Source organism: Penicillium manginii (assembly GCF_028828005.1).
Source record: "Penicillium manginii strain IBT 31320 chromosome Unknown utg000010l:1.0-1143873.0:1.0-1144522.0, whole genome shotgun sequence".
Taxonomy (NCBI): domain Eukaryota; kingdom Fungi; phylum Ascomycota; class Eurotiomycetes; order Eurotiales; family Aspergillaceae; genus Penicillium; species Penicillium manginii.
Window position 1 is genome coordinate 937,130 of NW_026643111.1, and position 15,224 is coordinate 952,353.

Genomic DNA, 15,224 nt, shown 5'->3' on the forward strand with positions numbered 1-15,224 from the left:
ATAACATGGTCTAGTCGGGCTGGGCGCTTGGGCTGGGCTGGGCTGCGTCTTGTATGGCCTGGTCTGGTTTGCTTGCGTCTTGTCTGGTCTTAATTCTTCGATGTACGATCGAGCGTGAATCTGATTAATCTTTCGATCTACTACTTAACTCATCCCTTGGACTGTAGTACTAGTAGATGCAGATGCATTCGTAGATTCGTTAGCTATCATCGCCTATCTCGTGAATGAACCTATTTCAACTACTAGTATTTCGATCTTCTCGATGCCCAAACTTTCGCAAGTCTCCACTCTCCGAAATACCCGAAAACCCACGTCCATGCATGTCCTGCAATCTTGTGTGCAACTCCAGAAGCAAGCAATGAAAGAAAATGAAAAAAGTCTCCAGCAATGATATGAGAGATGAGAGAACGGAAAGAAACGCGGATGAGATGAGATCAGATAAAGCTAGGGAAGAAAGTGAGGTGAGCAAACTTGAATGACAGGTGGAATAAGAACTTGTAATGATCAGTTGAAATGAATTGACAGAGAGAATAGGAAAGAGATGAGATCCACTTCATCCATATACCTCCAGGGCTACTAGTAATCACCTTAGCATAGCTTGTTTAGGTATAACTACGCATCGCATCCAGATACCCCGTCCCACCACGTAAATCCTGATCGAAAGTCTCGGCAACTTCCAGTACACGCTTGATATGATCCATTGATAGAGGCGAGCTCTCATTAACAGCCAGTGCCTGCGCGGTGCGAACGGAATTTTTGATCTGCGTGTGTTAGCTTCGGATATATACTATCTGCTGTGATAGAAACTGACCTGTCGCCCATTCAACGTATGCCGGGATAACATATCGTAATTCTCCTCTGTAAAGGTTGCTACCTTTACGCCCTCAATCGCACGTACTCGTTCCAGGAACATCTTCCAGATACTCCGTTTTGCTTTGGAGGTGAGATCGCCGTACCGCAGGGCAACGTGGATGCGAGACTGGAATGCGTCGTCGAAGGTTTCCACCCGGTTCGTGGTGAGGAAAAGGATACCCTGGAAATATTCCAGCAGTCGGAGGAATATGCTGACCAGGGCGTTGCGGTGGATGTCGTGGATGGTGCGTTTTTCGAGGAATATGTCCGCTTCGTCGAGGAGGAGGACTGCACCCCAGGAATGTGCTATGTCGAGAATCTTGTTCAGTTCTGCTTCCAGCGTGCGTGAGTCGGTGCCTAGTTCGCCGGCGCTGACCATGTATAAGGGTCGGCGGAGGAGTTCGGCGATTCCTTCAGCTGTGAGGGTTTTGCCGGTTCCTGGGGGTCCGTGGAGGACGGCGACGAGGCCTTTTCCTTTGCCTTGGATTACGTCGTCGATGTTCTCTGCTGCGTGGAAGGTGTGGGATTCGACGAGGGCTTTCACGATGGACTTTTGGTTGTTTGGTAGGACGAGGGAGTCGAAGGCGTCTGCGTTCCATTCGATGTCGCTGATTCCTGAGATGGTGAATTCTAGCCAGAGCTTTTCGCTGAAGGCGAAGCCTAGGACGACGGGGCTGGCGATGAGGAGCTCTTCTTCGGTGAATTCCCGTTCTTGGGATGGGGAGGTGGCGTCGCCTTCGATTCGGTCCATCTTCTCTTTGGTGATTTCTTGCCCGTTCTCGTCGACTTCGACTTCGACTACGCGTGGGTTGCCGTCGTCTCCCTCGATCACTTTGTATACTGTTCGCGGAGTGTCTGAGCAGCCACCATTGTCCGAGTCTGAGTCCGAGCCTCCACAGCAGCAACCGCCATCGCTGCCGTCTTCGTCGACATCGCTAATGCCTGCTTCGGACGGGTCAAGGAGATCGGGGTCTTTGGGGCGGACGGTGCTGATGGGGTAGTTCGGGTTGATTCGACGGTGAATGGCTGGGTCGATCATCACGCGACCGTTGATGTTGACTTTAATCACAAATGATCGCTTCTTCTTGTAAAATGCCATACCCTTGTGGAAACGGTAGTTCATGCCGCGGAGAGCGACGAATCGCTTCCCTCGCTCGATGAGTCGGCCGCGTAGGGCTTCGGAGTCTCGGTGATATTGCAAGGGATAGCAGGCGAGACTGGTAATCTTGCGGGCGCCTTTGAAGGATTCGACTTCGGCCGACATGGTGCCAAAGCCAAAGTCCTTGCCGTCGTATTCGAGATAACGGCCTTCAACACTGTACCACTGGCCCTTCATGAAGGAAGATTCCTTGATGGCGTACTCCATTTTGAAGGCCCGAGGCTCATCGGAATTGCCGTAGGTTGGGCAGTAGGCGATTGTGTTGGGCTTGTAGAGTGCCCAGAGCAGGTCAAAGGTGATGGTGTTGGCTTCGAGCAGTGGATAGAGGGTCTTTTTGATGTCGGCATAGTCGGCGTCAAGGTACTTGATCAGGACCTTCAAGTGAGCGGCCTTGTTGGCAGCAGTTTTGCGAGCCTTTCTCTTCTTTTCCCGACGAGATTGTTTGCGGAGATCCTTCATGCATTGACGAGTCTCTTCGAGGTAGAGGAAGAGCATATTGGGGTCGACGACCGCGGTCTCCTGGACCAGACTAACACCCTTGACGCCGTCCATGACCTTGGCGAGCGCATCACGTAGGTATTTACTCTTGATGTCGACGACGGTCTCGAGGTATTTGTTTTCCCAGTTGAACTTGCGGCGAACGGTGAAGATGTATTGGTCCCACTCGTCGGCATCGGGGTCGTCAACGGTCTCGGTGAGTTTGTACTTGTGGATGGTGGTATCCCAGACTACAAATGTTAGCTTAAAGTGAGGGGAAAAAGCATTCTAGAAGAAACTCACGTTGATCGACACGCTTAAAAGCCACTTTGGAAGCGGGCTTCTTCCTCTTGGACCGTTTCTCGCGGCGACCATCACCCAGGGGATCACCCAGGCCCAAATCATCGTTGGTTTGGTCTCGAAGCTTCTTGGCCTGGCGTTTCAACTTCAACCGGGTGACCAATTTCCGCAAGGCCTTTTCATCGAGCGACTCATCCGATTCGTTGGCGGAATCCTCCTCAGACTCGGAGTCCACGGAGGATTCCGAGTCAGAATCGGAAGAGACGACTTTGCGAGCTCGTGAGCGCTTCTTCTTCTTTCGCCTCTTATCCTTCAGAGCTTGTTTGGCACGAGCCTTGGCCCGCATTCGATTGCGCTTACGACGATCGACGTCGTCGGATTCGCTAGAGTCGGAGTCGGAGTCAGAGTCAGCATCTGCCGAGTCTGACGAGTCCGAAGCATCAGAGGAAGAAGAGGAGGAATCATCGGAGGACTCAGTCTCCTCATCTTGTGCCGACTTCTTTTTGGAACGCTTTCTCCGCTTATCTTTCAGCCGCTGTTTCTGTCTCTCTTTCTGGTCGGGGTGATCGGGGTGTTTCTTGCAGGATTTAGCGCCCTCTGGGGAGGAGGTGGTGGTGGCTACATCCTTGACTGAGACATCTGGCTGAGTGGGGAGAGCATGGTCGGATGGATCGACCTGATCAAGGGGCTCAGCCATGGTGGAGGTGGAGATGGGGCAAGGTGACAGCCTCTAAGGAGGAGAGTGGAGGAGGAAAGTGGAGCTGAGGAGAAGTTGTGGGGGTACCCAGTAGTATAGCTAGTATACTAATACCAGTATAGCTAGTGAAACAAAGAACTCAGACACGCAGAACACAGACAAAGTGGAAGAGAGGAAAAGAAAGAAATTGCACCGGAGATGATTTAAATAAATAGCATCGGCCACTGGTAAAAGGTCAGTCAGTCCAATCAGGCAGACCCACGCAGGCTCCGATGCGTTGGCTCTCTGCCTCACAGCAACGTCCAATGATATGCCTCGTACATACTGCAGACAGCTGCAGCTGCAGAGAGGCAGCAGCTTACTACCTAGGTACTACTAGTAGTATGATACAAGGTGACTCAAGTCAGAATATAATTATTATTACCTACTACTACTAGTATTAAATATAGGGTTCTAAGGTTCAAGTTGAGTGGGTGAACCAAGGTTAATAGTTCGGGGTTAGGAGTGTGAATAGTATGCATTATATTATGTAGTATACCTAAATCTGGTGATCACAGATAACAGTAATAGAACTAGTACTACTGGTGATGAGGCTGAAATTACTTAATAGTATAGGTACTATACTCTTAGTATACTAGTACTAGTACTAGTACTAGTACTAATACTAATACTCATACTAATAGTGTTAAACGGACTGGACGATTCCGAGTATGACTCATCGGTAGATGCTACCAGTGTACTGCCGTATCCATGGGTGTACAGCTAAGTAGAAAGTATACTTATACCAGTAATTATTCAAGTTCCCAGGTACTAGAGCATAATTACTATATAGCCTCAGAGTAACTGGTATTACTAATACCCTCCAGGGTTCTCAAAGTGTACTGCAACTCGAGGAAATCGTTATATTTGACTATTAGAATACCTATGTATGATAGACTCTACTCTATTACATCATAGATAATATACTCCTTTAATTCTATTTCGAAGCTCCTGCAAATGAAGCCTCACAGAATAATTAGTCGTCTTGCAATAAATGGTGACGGCAGCTATCACAAGGTTCTGCGGCACTCGTCCCTCATATAACTCCTGCCCAACCATGTTGATCACCTTCCATTCTTCGGCCTCTGAAATCCAGTCAATCATCTTCCAGAACGCTGAATTTCTCAGTTCCCCGCAACCGGCCACCAAGTGGGGCCGATAAGGCCGTTCGCTCAATTCTCCGACTTTCAACATTAAATACTTAACCACTCCAGCACACACATGGCTTCTCCAACCTCCACTTTTCTTTCCTCGGCATTGAAAGAAAAAAAATGCTAGAGCCGATACAAAATGCCGAGAAGGATCCCGAGCTCATCCCTCATCTCTCAACCCCGGTGGATATTGAAATCCAGAGAGACACCACCATTCCTGATCCCCACACGCCCACCACGAAACACCCCCGGGGAAAACGGGCTCGCCTAATTCATGCTCTTCTATGGACTCCGCCATGGTGTCGCTGGGATGAACAGAATCCGCCAAAATTTGGACTCCCCTTGAATTTCCTTTTCGCATTCGCTGGTACATTTACGGTATGAGAAAAAAAAGAAAATCTTTTTCTTTTCCTAGAACACGACATTATCCAGAATCACTGACACCATTGGAACATACAATAGGTCGCCAATCTATATTATTCACATCCAATTCTCGATAAATTGGCTCAATTCTTCCACGTTTCGCAAGAAAGAGCCTCCCTCATCCCAACCTGCAGCCAGGCCGGATATGCCGCTGGAATCATTTTTCTATGCCCGTTGGGTGACATCGTTCGGAGAAGACATTTCATCGTCTTATTGACCTTCATTACAGCTACCTTATGGATCGGCCTGTGCATTACCAATTCTTTCAATGTGTTTCTCTGCCTGAACTTTTTGACCTCGGTCACAACGGTCACTCCGGTAAGTTGCGTCGCGAGCAGAGCCTAAATCGATTGCTTCATTTGCCCATCAATAAAATTGAAAATCTAAATATCGTACTGACTTCTCTAGCAAATCATGCTCCCGCTCGTCGGAGATCTCGTTCCTCCTGCGCGACGTGCGACGGCTCTTTCCATTGTATCGTCCGGCCTCGTCCTCGGCCTTCTATTCGCAAGACTCTTATCCGGAATTATCTCGGCCTACTCTTCATGGCGGAATATATACTGGCTAGCACTTGGTCTCCAATACCTCATCGTGATATTAATCTGGACATTCATGCCGGACTACCCCTCCGTCAACACGGACGTGTCGTACTCCAAGATCCTGGTGACCATCGCAACCTACTTCATCTCATCCCCAGTTCTCATTCAAGCTACTCTTATGGGCTTCTTTCTATCCGCCACTTTCACCAGCTTCTGGACGACATTGACCTTCCTGTTGTCCGGAACCCCTTACTACTTCTCCACCGTCCGAATCAGTCTATTCGCTCTGGCAGGGCTAACACCGATAATCCTCGGCCCTTTCTACTCGCGATTCGTCATTGACAAATACACGCAACACTTTTCGATCTGCATCGCCCTCACACTCATGGTCACTGGTATCTGTATCGGTGCCTACACGGGAACATTTTTCGTTGCGGGCCCAGCCTTCCAAGCCGCTTTTCAAGATTTCGGCTTGCAGATGACGCAGATCGCTAACCGCACGGCAATATTCCGCGTGGCGCCCAAGGCACGTAGCCGAGTCAATACCGCCTACATGATCGGCGTTTTTTGTGGCCAATTGATGGGGACGGCGGTGGGGAACCGCGTCTATGGTGAAAGTGGTTGGGTTTTGACGGGATCGGTTAATATTGTCTTTGTTGGTGTCGCGTATCTGATTTTGTTGGCTCGTGGCCCTTTGGAAACTGGGTGGGTGGGATGGAAGGGAGGGTTTCCGATCCGCCGGGTTGAATTGTAGTGTTTGTTTGATCTGAGTGATGGGAAATGATTTATCAAACATTTCATGCGGGTGACGGCCCAACTTGGTACTTTTGAAATGAGGCATCGTGGCTGGGGGAAGTGACTGGACATGGCGGTCTGCGCTTGTAAGCGAATCGGCCGATCCGGAGCCACAGAGTTGCTTTAAATTCTTTTCTTTCAGCTTTTTACGAAGTAGAGTGGCTGAACATAATGCATAATGGGCTTGGCTGATGCACTTGGGCGATATGCTTGGCAGGCTTTCGTCCATGTTGAAACCTATTGAGACAAGTTCTACCTTCATTCAATTGAACAGATTAATAAATGGCCATGCTGTGGTGTTTCGATCGTCTATTTCAAGCTTCAGATACAATAATGACTGTACATCTGGCACGGTAACGACGTTGAGAGCTGGCATCTGCCACCACGGCACATAGCTCCTGATCTTGCCACTGCGGTAGAATGGATCGGGTGCAAATCGAAGACACGATGAATGTCACATCGAGAAGAGAGAATTATAGCTCATTCCACCAGTTCCTGAAGTTACAATCTTTCTAGTGTCATCGAAGGCCCGACCGGTGGATGATCAAAGCTTATGGTCAGCTGTGGCTGGTCGGTCCTAAATTAAGCTGTCTGAAAATAATCATCCAAGCCGGCATTGCTGAATGGCCTACTTCCCTTCAATCACCGTGAATCCTTGATAGTCTCTCTCGATACCTAGGTGTATCCAAGTTGTGCAGCCTACTCCAGGGCTAGTAAAAAGGATTGCGACCGCGGTCAGCTCTTGTTAGTCAAACTGGCTTACAACTCGGAGTTCCGGTATTTCTAGGGAAAACCCCGGGGCCCTAGAGTCAAAGGGTGAATCTTACCTGGATTATAGGATATTATCATCAATATGACCACACAACGGGATTACGCTTCATACAATTTGCGAAACCATTACCCAAATAAGTACTCAGGGGCTGCGGATCTTACCCGCGAGGTAACGTGAAATTGCAATGACAATCATCCACAGAGTTGGCAAGTGGATCCTTCACTTCTCTGAAGATCCACAACTGTCTGGAAGGAATACAATTTTCTCCACGAGCGATCTGAACATCTACAGTTTCCAAAACAGGAAATTGGGATAGTATCCACTCAGGTCACTGTCATCGAGCACCGATGAGACTGATTGCGATAAATCCAGAGGCTATGTTTCAAGCGTCCGACAGAGCATGGCCTAATGTAAGCTTTACAGAGGTTAAAAATAGGAAATGCGGCCGCTGAAAACTTTCCTTGTCGGCTTTTGCCGTGTTCACGGTCCTCGATGTTTCAGATGGCAAGATGCTTATAAACTCACATAATTTCCCCCCCCCAGGCCAAGAGGATCAAGACTCTAATCTACATTCTAAGCTTTAGCCAAGACTATCTACCGACATGGCTCTTTCTGCGTGCAATGCTGTGCTGAATCCGTCTTTCGAGACCGGACTTCTGACACCCTGGTTTCCATCGGCCGTCAATGTGGCCAAGATTAGCAACGCGACAAGTGCTTACGACGGGGACTACTACCTGTAAGATAGCATCGTGTATGCCTGATTTGGCAATCTTCATATTAACACCGTCGAATCTAGGAACCTCCAGACTGCGTACGGCAACCGCGGCAACACTGTCTCCCAACATCTCAAGCACCTCAAGCCCCAGACAGAATACGAATTTAGTGTCCAACTTCAGGTCCTCTCGGCCGGAGTGGAATACTGCTTCGTGTACGTTTATATGGGACATAATGCTACTATCGGCAAGGTTGCGTCGGCGGATATTTACACATTTGGAGAATGGCAGGCTCTTACTGGGACTTACAAGCCGAAGAGACAAGAGGAAACTCTGAGCATTATTGCTTCTTGTGACTCCGAGGACTCCTCCGTTACTGGCAATGTCTTGATTGATGCGGTTAGCTTCACTGGAGCTGGCCACTGCAAATCTACTTCCGATTAAGTGCGACCGATATGTATAGTTAATTTTTGTTTCGAGGTTGTGATCTCTTGTATAGTCACCTCATAGAGAATATTTGTTTACAGAACAACCTATATCGCGATAGATCTTAGAAGACACGGCTACAGAATCTTGAAAGCATGTGCCGTCAGAATATCTCCCAGTAGCTACTAGTAGGAATAAACCGTTCCAGTGTTGGAAATTACATTTAATATACTATGCATTTTACTGAAGTTCGGCATCGGGTTTACCATCAACATTCTTAAAACGAGAAATCACTTTGCTCCACATTCAAATAACCTTCCTTCGTCTCCAAAAAGAAGAACGCTTACTGCATTCATGACAGCCGGGGCTGGGCCACATTGTATCACTTAGTCGGTAGGTGGAATTAATACCTCGAGCCCCCGTTGGATCCTGAAGTGTCGTTTGCATAGGCTGGGTATGAGGGAGGGCCTTGCGATGGCTGTGGTTGAGTCACCACGACCGGATGAGGTTTCGGTGCCGGACCCGCAGGTGTGTCATTATCTCTCTTCTTCAATAGGAGTGAAAGAGCAGCAATACACATGATCGTGATTTTTGATTTCCAATTGAATGGAAATGGCTTTGAGGTACGAAATTGTGCTATATTGTTGTTAATAAACAATCAGCAAATGACTCGGAGTAGACAAGCTTCGAACTCTTACCGATGCCAGAGGCTCGAGTATCAGTATGTGACTGGGTACCTGGATATGTATGGTGGTATAAAAGACAAACGCCTTCCAAGATTTGATTAGGGGTGGATGGAGCTCCGAAGCAGTAGAATTTCGATGCCCAGGTGGATGATTAAGTACTGGACAGATGAACGATAGAGATGAAAAAAATAAAATAGTAAAGGATTAATTCTAATCCTTTTATAATCGAGGACTTTGATCGAATAGCTACATTCAATGCTCCAAAAAGTGTTCCGTGCGAGACGCCAGGCTTACTGGTTTTCTCAAGCTGCCCGAGGAGGGGAGGGGGCTCAGCCTCAGACAAATGGGGTATTAGATGCGTAGCATGGCGTCTCAGCTCCGAGAATGTCCTAATGGTTACGATAACTGGTTCTCATGAATCAAAATTCGCAGATAAATTGTGCAGGCTAAATTTTTTCGCGTAAACAAGCCCCACAGTATAGAACTTTCGCATTGGATGGTCTTTATTTGGTACGATCCTCGTTGTTTTCGGACTGCGAGAGACCAAGCTGACGGCGACTTCACACCCCGCCTCGATCGCACCCCAAAAAAAGTCAAGATCGGCGACTTAGCAACTAATTATCCGTATTTCAGTTTAGCGTGAGTTTGAAATCAGCTGCGGACAAGCGACAGACCATGGCGAATGTCAACTGTTCTCGGACAATTAACATAATATAAGAGTGAGCTAAAGTATGGCCAAGAGACTGAGAGAAATGGCTATTCCTATGTCAAAAGATCCACAATCATGAAACCATGACAATGGTGGCATTGTTATCCCACATGCGACTGACTTTTCTATTTTGAGATTTCCGCGTTCCGCGTTTTTATGACGAACTGCTTCTGCTCGTTCGTGTCGATGGATAACACTATAAGTCATGCTCGAATCCGCACTTCTTTTTGTCTTTATTCTACATGAAAAATACAGTATTGAGATAGAGGTTATCGAAAAGACTCGACCGCCTGACTCCCTATCACACACTTTTTCGTGCCCAGACAACTCACAATGGGCGAGGGGCAAGTTGGTAAACCTCCCTGGTGATGCCAAAGCAGTATCTAGCCTCTAATTATCCTCTTCAGTTCTCGGCAGCCTATACGTCTATGCCCCTAATAATGTGGCGCCGATTATATTCACAGTCCTATTTGGGATCTCGGCCATTGGTCATAATTGGCAATGCTGGTGAGCAAATGATGAATGGGAAACCCATTAAAGAAAACAGCACTGACATTTCCCCAGGCGAGAAAAATCTTGGAGGTTAACTGGTCTGCATGCACTATGCGCTGTGTTGCTGACAGTCGGGTACGCCTTGAGGGAGTATGGCGCCTTCTATTACAGGTTCGAGGACACGGAATCTTCACAAACCACACTGGGAATCTATATCGCGAGCCAGGTTTTTATCTATATTTGCCCGTGAGTTTTGCGTCGCCTGATATTTTTCACACTATTACTGAGCTACCGATCTATTCTCGTGTCTTGTGCGTTTTCCCACCTAGGTACTGACTAGGCTCGTTTTGCCTCGCCTATAGACCGCTGCTAGAACTTGAAAACTACCACATACTGAGCCGAGCCTTATTCTACGTTCCATACGCAGCGCCAGTCCACCCGAAAAGAGTTCTCACCTTTTTTGGGCCTGTCATGATGATCGTGGAAACATTGAATTCCCTCGGAGTGGCCTTCACTTCCAATCCGACGAGCAGCCAGACCCAAGCGGGCAAGATATTGGTCCTGGCCGCGATCGGTATTCAGATCATTCTTATCATCACATTCTTCTATTTAGCCGGAATTTTCCACTGGCGGTGCAGTAAGAACGGAATCAGGATAAAAGCAGTCCCAGCTCTTCCGATCGTCATGTACGTGAGCATGTTTCTGATCTTAATTCGTTCTGTCTATCGAATGGTAGAGCATGCGGGAAATTCGGCCTTGGATGTATACGACCTTGAAAAGCTTCAGTCGCTCAGTCCTCTCTTGCGCTATGAGTGGTATTTCTTTGTTTTCGAGGGTGCAACTATGCTGGCAAATTCGCTGCTTTGGAATGTGTGGCATGCGAGTCGTTATCTTCCCCAAAGCAGGACAGTTTTCATAGCAGAGGATGGGGTTACTGAAATAACGTGGGAGGAAGAGAGTATAGGCGACCGACCGACCCTCGCAAAGGCGACACATGGGGCGATGACGATTCTCACCTTGGGGGTCTCGGCCTACATATTCCCCAAAAGCAACAGAATGAAAAACATCTGAAGCAGAACAAATGACCTCTCCCTGATGGCTCCAACTGCCTTGCTTAATACAATGCTACTGTGAATTTATCTGCACACGATTTTCTCCTTCACAAGTCGAGTTTTTGGTGTTTTTGAGTCGTACAAGCGGTTCATGACGATCAAAGAATGCCATCTGAAACGCATTTGGAATTGAGCGTGCCTTGTGCGACGCAAAATTACAAGTATTCCCATCTCGAATCCTGTATGGAGTATTATCTCGCTGATCTTGTCACTTCGTGGCCGCAAAGCAGGCGAATCAACGCTTGATTGACGCAGAGTTGAGGGCCAAACCAGTGCGCAATTTCGCGCAAACGCTAGCCAGCGTGGAAACTCATAATTCCTCGCCTATGATATCTCGCGAATGGACCCCCCCACCGGACTAGCCATTCTTCTGCGCCAGTGGGGCTCTGAGATCACCCACAAATAAGCCTAAAATAGGGACTTCATGATGTCAATATAGTGTTTTGGGACAAAATATTAAGTTGTATGTACCTTGTCTTTCCAGAGGCTATTTTATAGCACGACAACTACCTGAATCGCATTTCATTCGTATATTCTCGATAGTGGCCATCACCAGGCCCTTACGCGACGAATCCTTAAGCTAGCCGTACCTCTCGAAAGGGTACGAAATTGGGCGCAGCCCATCTGTTGTCGAAGACTGAATATTTCTAGTCCTTTGAACGCAGTACATTCGTGGACCTGTCAAAGGTGGACTCGCGCGGATGGTGGAAGCCCGGAAGCGTCATTGCCGGGAATGTCTCCGACGTCGTTTAGTCTGTGGCTTCCAAGTGCCCGGCTGTAAGCGATGTGCAGGATCTGGAGTCAACTGTCCCGGATATGGAGACACGCCACCCATCCGAGTGAAATGCCTTACCCCTGGGAAGGTCAAATCCCGACAACGCAATAGTCATTTAGATCACTAGAAGGACATTCGAGCTAGTTCATACAGCGTTAGCACAGAAATATCAAGGGGTGACTCGGAGACTTCCGAGACCGAATCGGGATCCTCTGATGAGTTGCAGAACTTGAAAGTCCCTCGCGTTCATCTCAAAACATATCATGATGCTCTTTTGGATTCTGTACAATACTGTATGCCTGACTATCAGTCATCGAATAAATCAGAGCGGGCATCATCCTGATTCCAAGGCCCTCGACAACGCCTTTCACCGCTACCGAGGCTTGATGATACGTTCCTTGAATGAAGGCACTAATACACCGAGTATGCAGAATGGGGATATTGTGCTTGCTGGTATCCTAACACTCCTACCAGCCGATGTAACTCTCCAGGCTCTAACTTTAAGTCAAAGTGTCGCTGTGCTAATGATCGACGATTGAGAAAGGTTCAGCAAGGAATCTCGCAAAATTGGCGATATCACGTCGAGGGAGTCCGCAGATTTATTTTTTTACGTGGCGGTATGCACTGCGTAAGCTTGTCTACTGGGGTCTTGCCAATTCTTTTATCATTTGTCGATTAAGTGCAATGACACTTTAAAAATGCCGGAACAGTTCCTTATGACGACCAGCTAGCTTCACAATACTTGATGATAACTCTTCTCCCGCATCTGATATGCTTGTCAAGGGGTTATAGTTCGCAAATTTGCATGCAATGGTAAAGCAATATGGAGGCAATGGATACGCTTTCCAAACATGTGCCACCCCACTATTCGCCGAGATTCTCACGACAAATCATATTCGGAATAAGATGGCAACGCCAAGGAGAGAAAGCGAGGGTCGCCTTCAGAGTGATGCTCGCGAAGTTCTACGCCGTGTTTATGACTACCTTGTGAAAGGAAACATTCACTATTTTTCACGGAGGAACTTTATGTGATGACTTTCATTCCGATCGTCAACTCCTCTGTTTAGTTTTGGAGTCATCTGAACTTTCTGTCAACTCCATAATTTTCACTCTAGAAAGTACAGGGAGCATCTATCTGCTCGGAACAGTCGACCTCGTCTAGATCGAAAAGATCAACTGAAGTAGGGCTCAGGCAGCACTGTATGCCTGCGCTTTTTATCTAAATGTCCCCGGGAATTCTTCCCCTTCATAGTTCGACATTTACTCTATGGAGGGCGCGATGATTGCTCTATACACTGCGAACTGGCTGCGAGAGTCTCTGGCAACCCCCTCAATCACCTATCGCACTCGTCGCCGGTGGCCTGTCAATAATTTCTTTGTGATCAGCTGTTCTTATGCGCAGCACTTGGCTTTCAACAACAATTATGATTATGATGCGGCGGCCCTTGATGTTTTGATATCCCTGTCTTCCAATAGAAGTAAGTGGCATTGCTGTGTTTCATGGTACTTTTATTTGACAAGAGATAAAGACAATGAGGAGTTGAAACATTTGATGCGTGTAACGCAGGACCGACCAGAGTCCGCGAAGACGTTTCTTTCAATTTATATTCAAGTCCTTCGCTTTTCAATGTAAGATTCTTTTCACCTCGACTTGAATGAGTGCTTTGGCTTAGGATGACATAAAGAGAACTATTTGGTACCTAGACTCGAGGGTATCTATCCGTAAAAGTTGCATCGACGCCTCTCTTGAAAGCTAGATCTCTCTATAGCAACACATAGTCTTTCCACCTTTTTGCCTTCCTTAGAAATTACATTACCATGATGAATATCTCAATGGGTGGCCCGACGATCGAGATATGGTCTCACATTATAGATATTGCGGTCGATTAAAGGGGGCACGATGCACTCCATGGCATCGTAGAGATAATGGATGGGGCTATGGGGGCGACCATAGCAGGAAGGCGATGGATGGCTTTGGACCTGCCCAGAGTGCCCGTTTCTAAGGGGTTTGTACGGTAAATCATCACAGAAGCATGAGTGATGCAGTTCGTTACGCAAGAATTTTAGTCGCTGAAGCCCAACTCGTGCACGCTCACGCGACTGCTGAAGATGATGACGACTCGATCTTGATGGTACCCCAATCTTTGCTTGATTCAGCCCAAGCTGCGTATAACGGTCTTGGGCCAGATGTCAATGTTACTCCAGTCCCTCAAGCAGATATCGCTGTTTTGCCAGCTACGCGACATGAGACAATGTACGAGATTCTCACCGGCGGCTGTCTCAGGTGTTTCCACATGCTTCATATGACAGGAACTACCACAATCGGTGAATATGACCGTTCATGGTTTAATTACTTCAACGTTATTCCTAATGAATAGTGGATAGTGTCATTGCGAGACCAATGATCCATTAGATTTTGAGATCTTCGTCAAAAACTACGCGAGGTCGATGATAGAGAGCCGACCTGGCCAGGTGGGCCAGGATCTTTGCATGAGTGCTTTTATCACTGGTGCTATGTCATTCAAATTTGCCTGGTAAGTTGCTGAAGTCGAAACAAGGCTTGAAGAGTATTCGCTTCAGGGAAATTCAAGTTTCAGCTCAGCTTTACTTATTCTTGCCATAGATATCTGGTGATACCTGGGGGAATATTGGAGACAGCACAATCAGAATATATGGGCAGAGTGAAGCATGATAGGGATGGAAATCTGAGGGTGGCTGAGGAATATATACGGCTCTGGTTGCTAGACTATATCTAAGATTGCTTATATACAAGATATAGCTTTCTCACGTCGCTGTTTTCGCTATTCCATTAAGTAGTAGAGATTGATTCTTAATGAAATAGATCCTTGAACGATTTGTCTGTCTCTGACCTTGGTAACATGGTGTATTGTGTAGGATGGAGAGCTACTAAATCTATAGAGACAAGAATGAAGTTGTGGCAGACCACAGGGACCCACTCCACCACCAAGCAGACCCACAAGGCGAATTGTAAATACCTGATGTGGTGGCTCCACATTTCAACATGAGAGAAGGGGCAGAAAGAAGGACGGGCAAACGGGCAAGAGCAGCAATTTAATTTGGCTAGTGACCATATCTAGAGCCCCTCT

General features: G+C 47.4%; 5 protein-coding genes across 5 annotated transcripts; 4 read left to right on the forward strand and 1 right to left on the reverse strand.

Moving 5' to 3' along the window:
• Positions 1-602: 602 nt before the first annotated feature.
• N7533_013216 (ATP-binding protein) lies at positions 603-3,485 on the reverse strand (the record flags this gene model as incomplete). Its single annotated transcript, XM_057109866.1, has 3 exons — positions 603-761; positions 812-2,739; positions 2,792-3,485. The coding sequence occupies 3 exons, from the start codon at positions 3,483-3,485 to the stop codon at positions 603-605; spliced, it is 2,781 nt and encodes a 926-aa protein (XP_056953451.1).
• Positions 3,486-4,795: 1,310 nt separating this feature from the next.
• On the forward strand, positions 4,796-6,391 carry N7533_013217 (MFS transporter; the record flags this gene model as incomplete). The annotated part of the gene is made up of 3 exons (XM_057109867.1): positions 4,796-5,053; positions 5,138-5,416; positions 5,507-6,391. 3 exons carry the CDS (start codon positions 4,796-4,798, stop codon positions 6,389-6,391), a joined length of 1,422 nt encoding a protein of 473 aa, XP_056953452.1.
• A 1,415-nt stretch (positions 6,392-7,806) lies between these two features.
• N7533_013218 (uncharacterized protein) lies at positions 7,807-8,361 on the forward strand (the record flags this gene model as incomplete). The annotated part of the gene is made up of 2 exons (XM_057109868.1): positions 7,807-7,940; positions 8,001-8,361. 2 exons carry the CDS (start codon positions 7,807-7,809, stop codon positions 8,359-8,361), a joined length of 495 nt encoding a protein of 164 aa, XP_056953453.1.
• A 2,343-nt stretch (positions 8,362-10,704) lies between these two features.
• N7533_013219 (uncharacterized protein) lies at positions 10,705-11,301 on the forward strand (the record flags this gene model as incomplete). The annotated part of the gene is made up of 1 exon (XM_057109869.1): positions 10,705-11,301. One exon carries the CDS (start codon positions 10,705-10,707, stop codon positions 11,299-11,301), a length of 597 nt encoding a protein of 198 aa, XP_056953454.1.
• Positions 11,302-14,043: 2,742 nt separating this feature from the next.
• Positions 14,044-14,495, forward strand: N7533_013220 (uncharacterized protein; the record flags this gene model as incomplete). The annotated part of the gene is given in 2 exon segments (XM_057109870.1): positions 14,044-14,132; positions 14,147-14,495. The coding sequence occupies 2 exon segments, from the start codon at positions 14,044-14,046 to the stop codon at positions 14,493-14,495; spliced, it is 438 nt and encodes a 145-aa protein (XP_056953455.1).
• Positions 14,496-15,224: the final 729 nt, after the last annotated feature.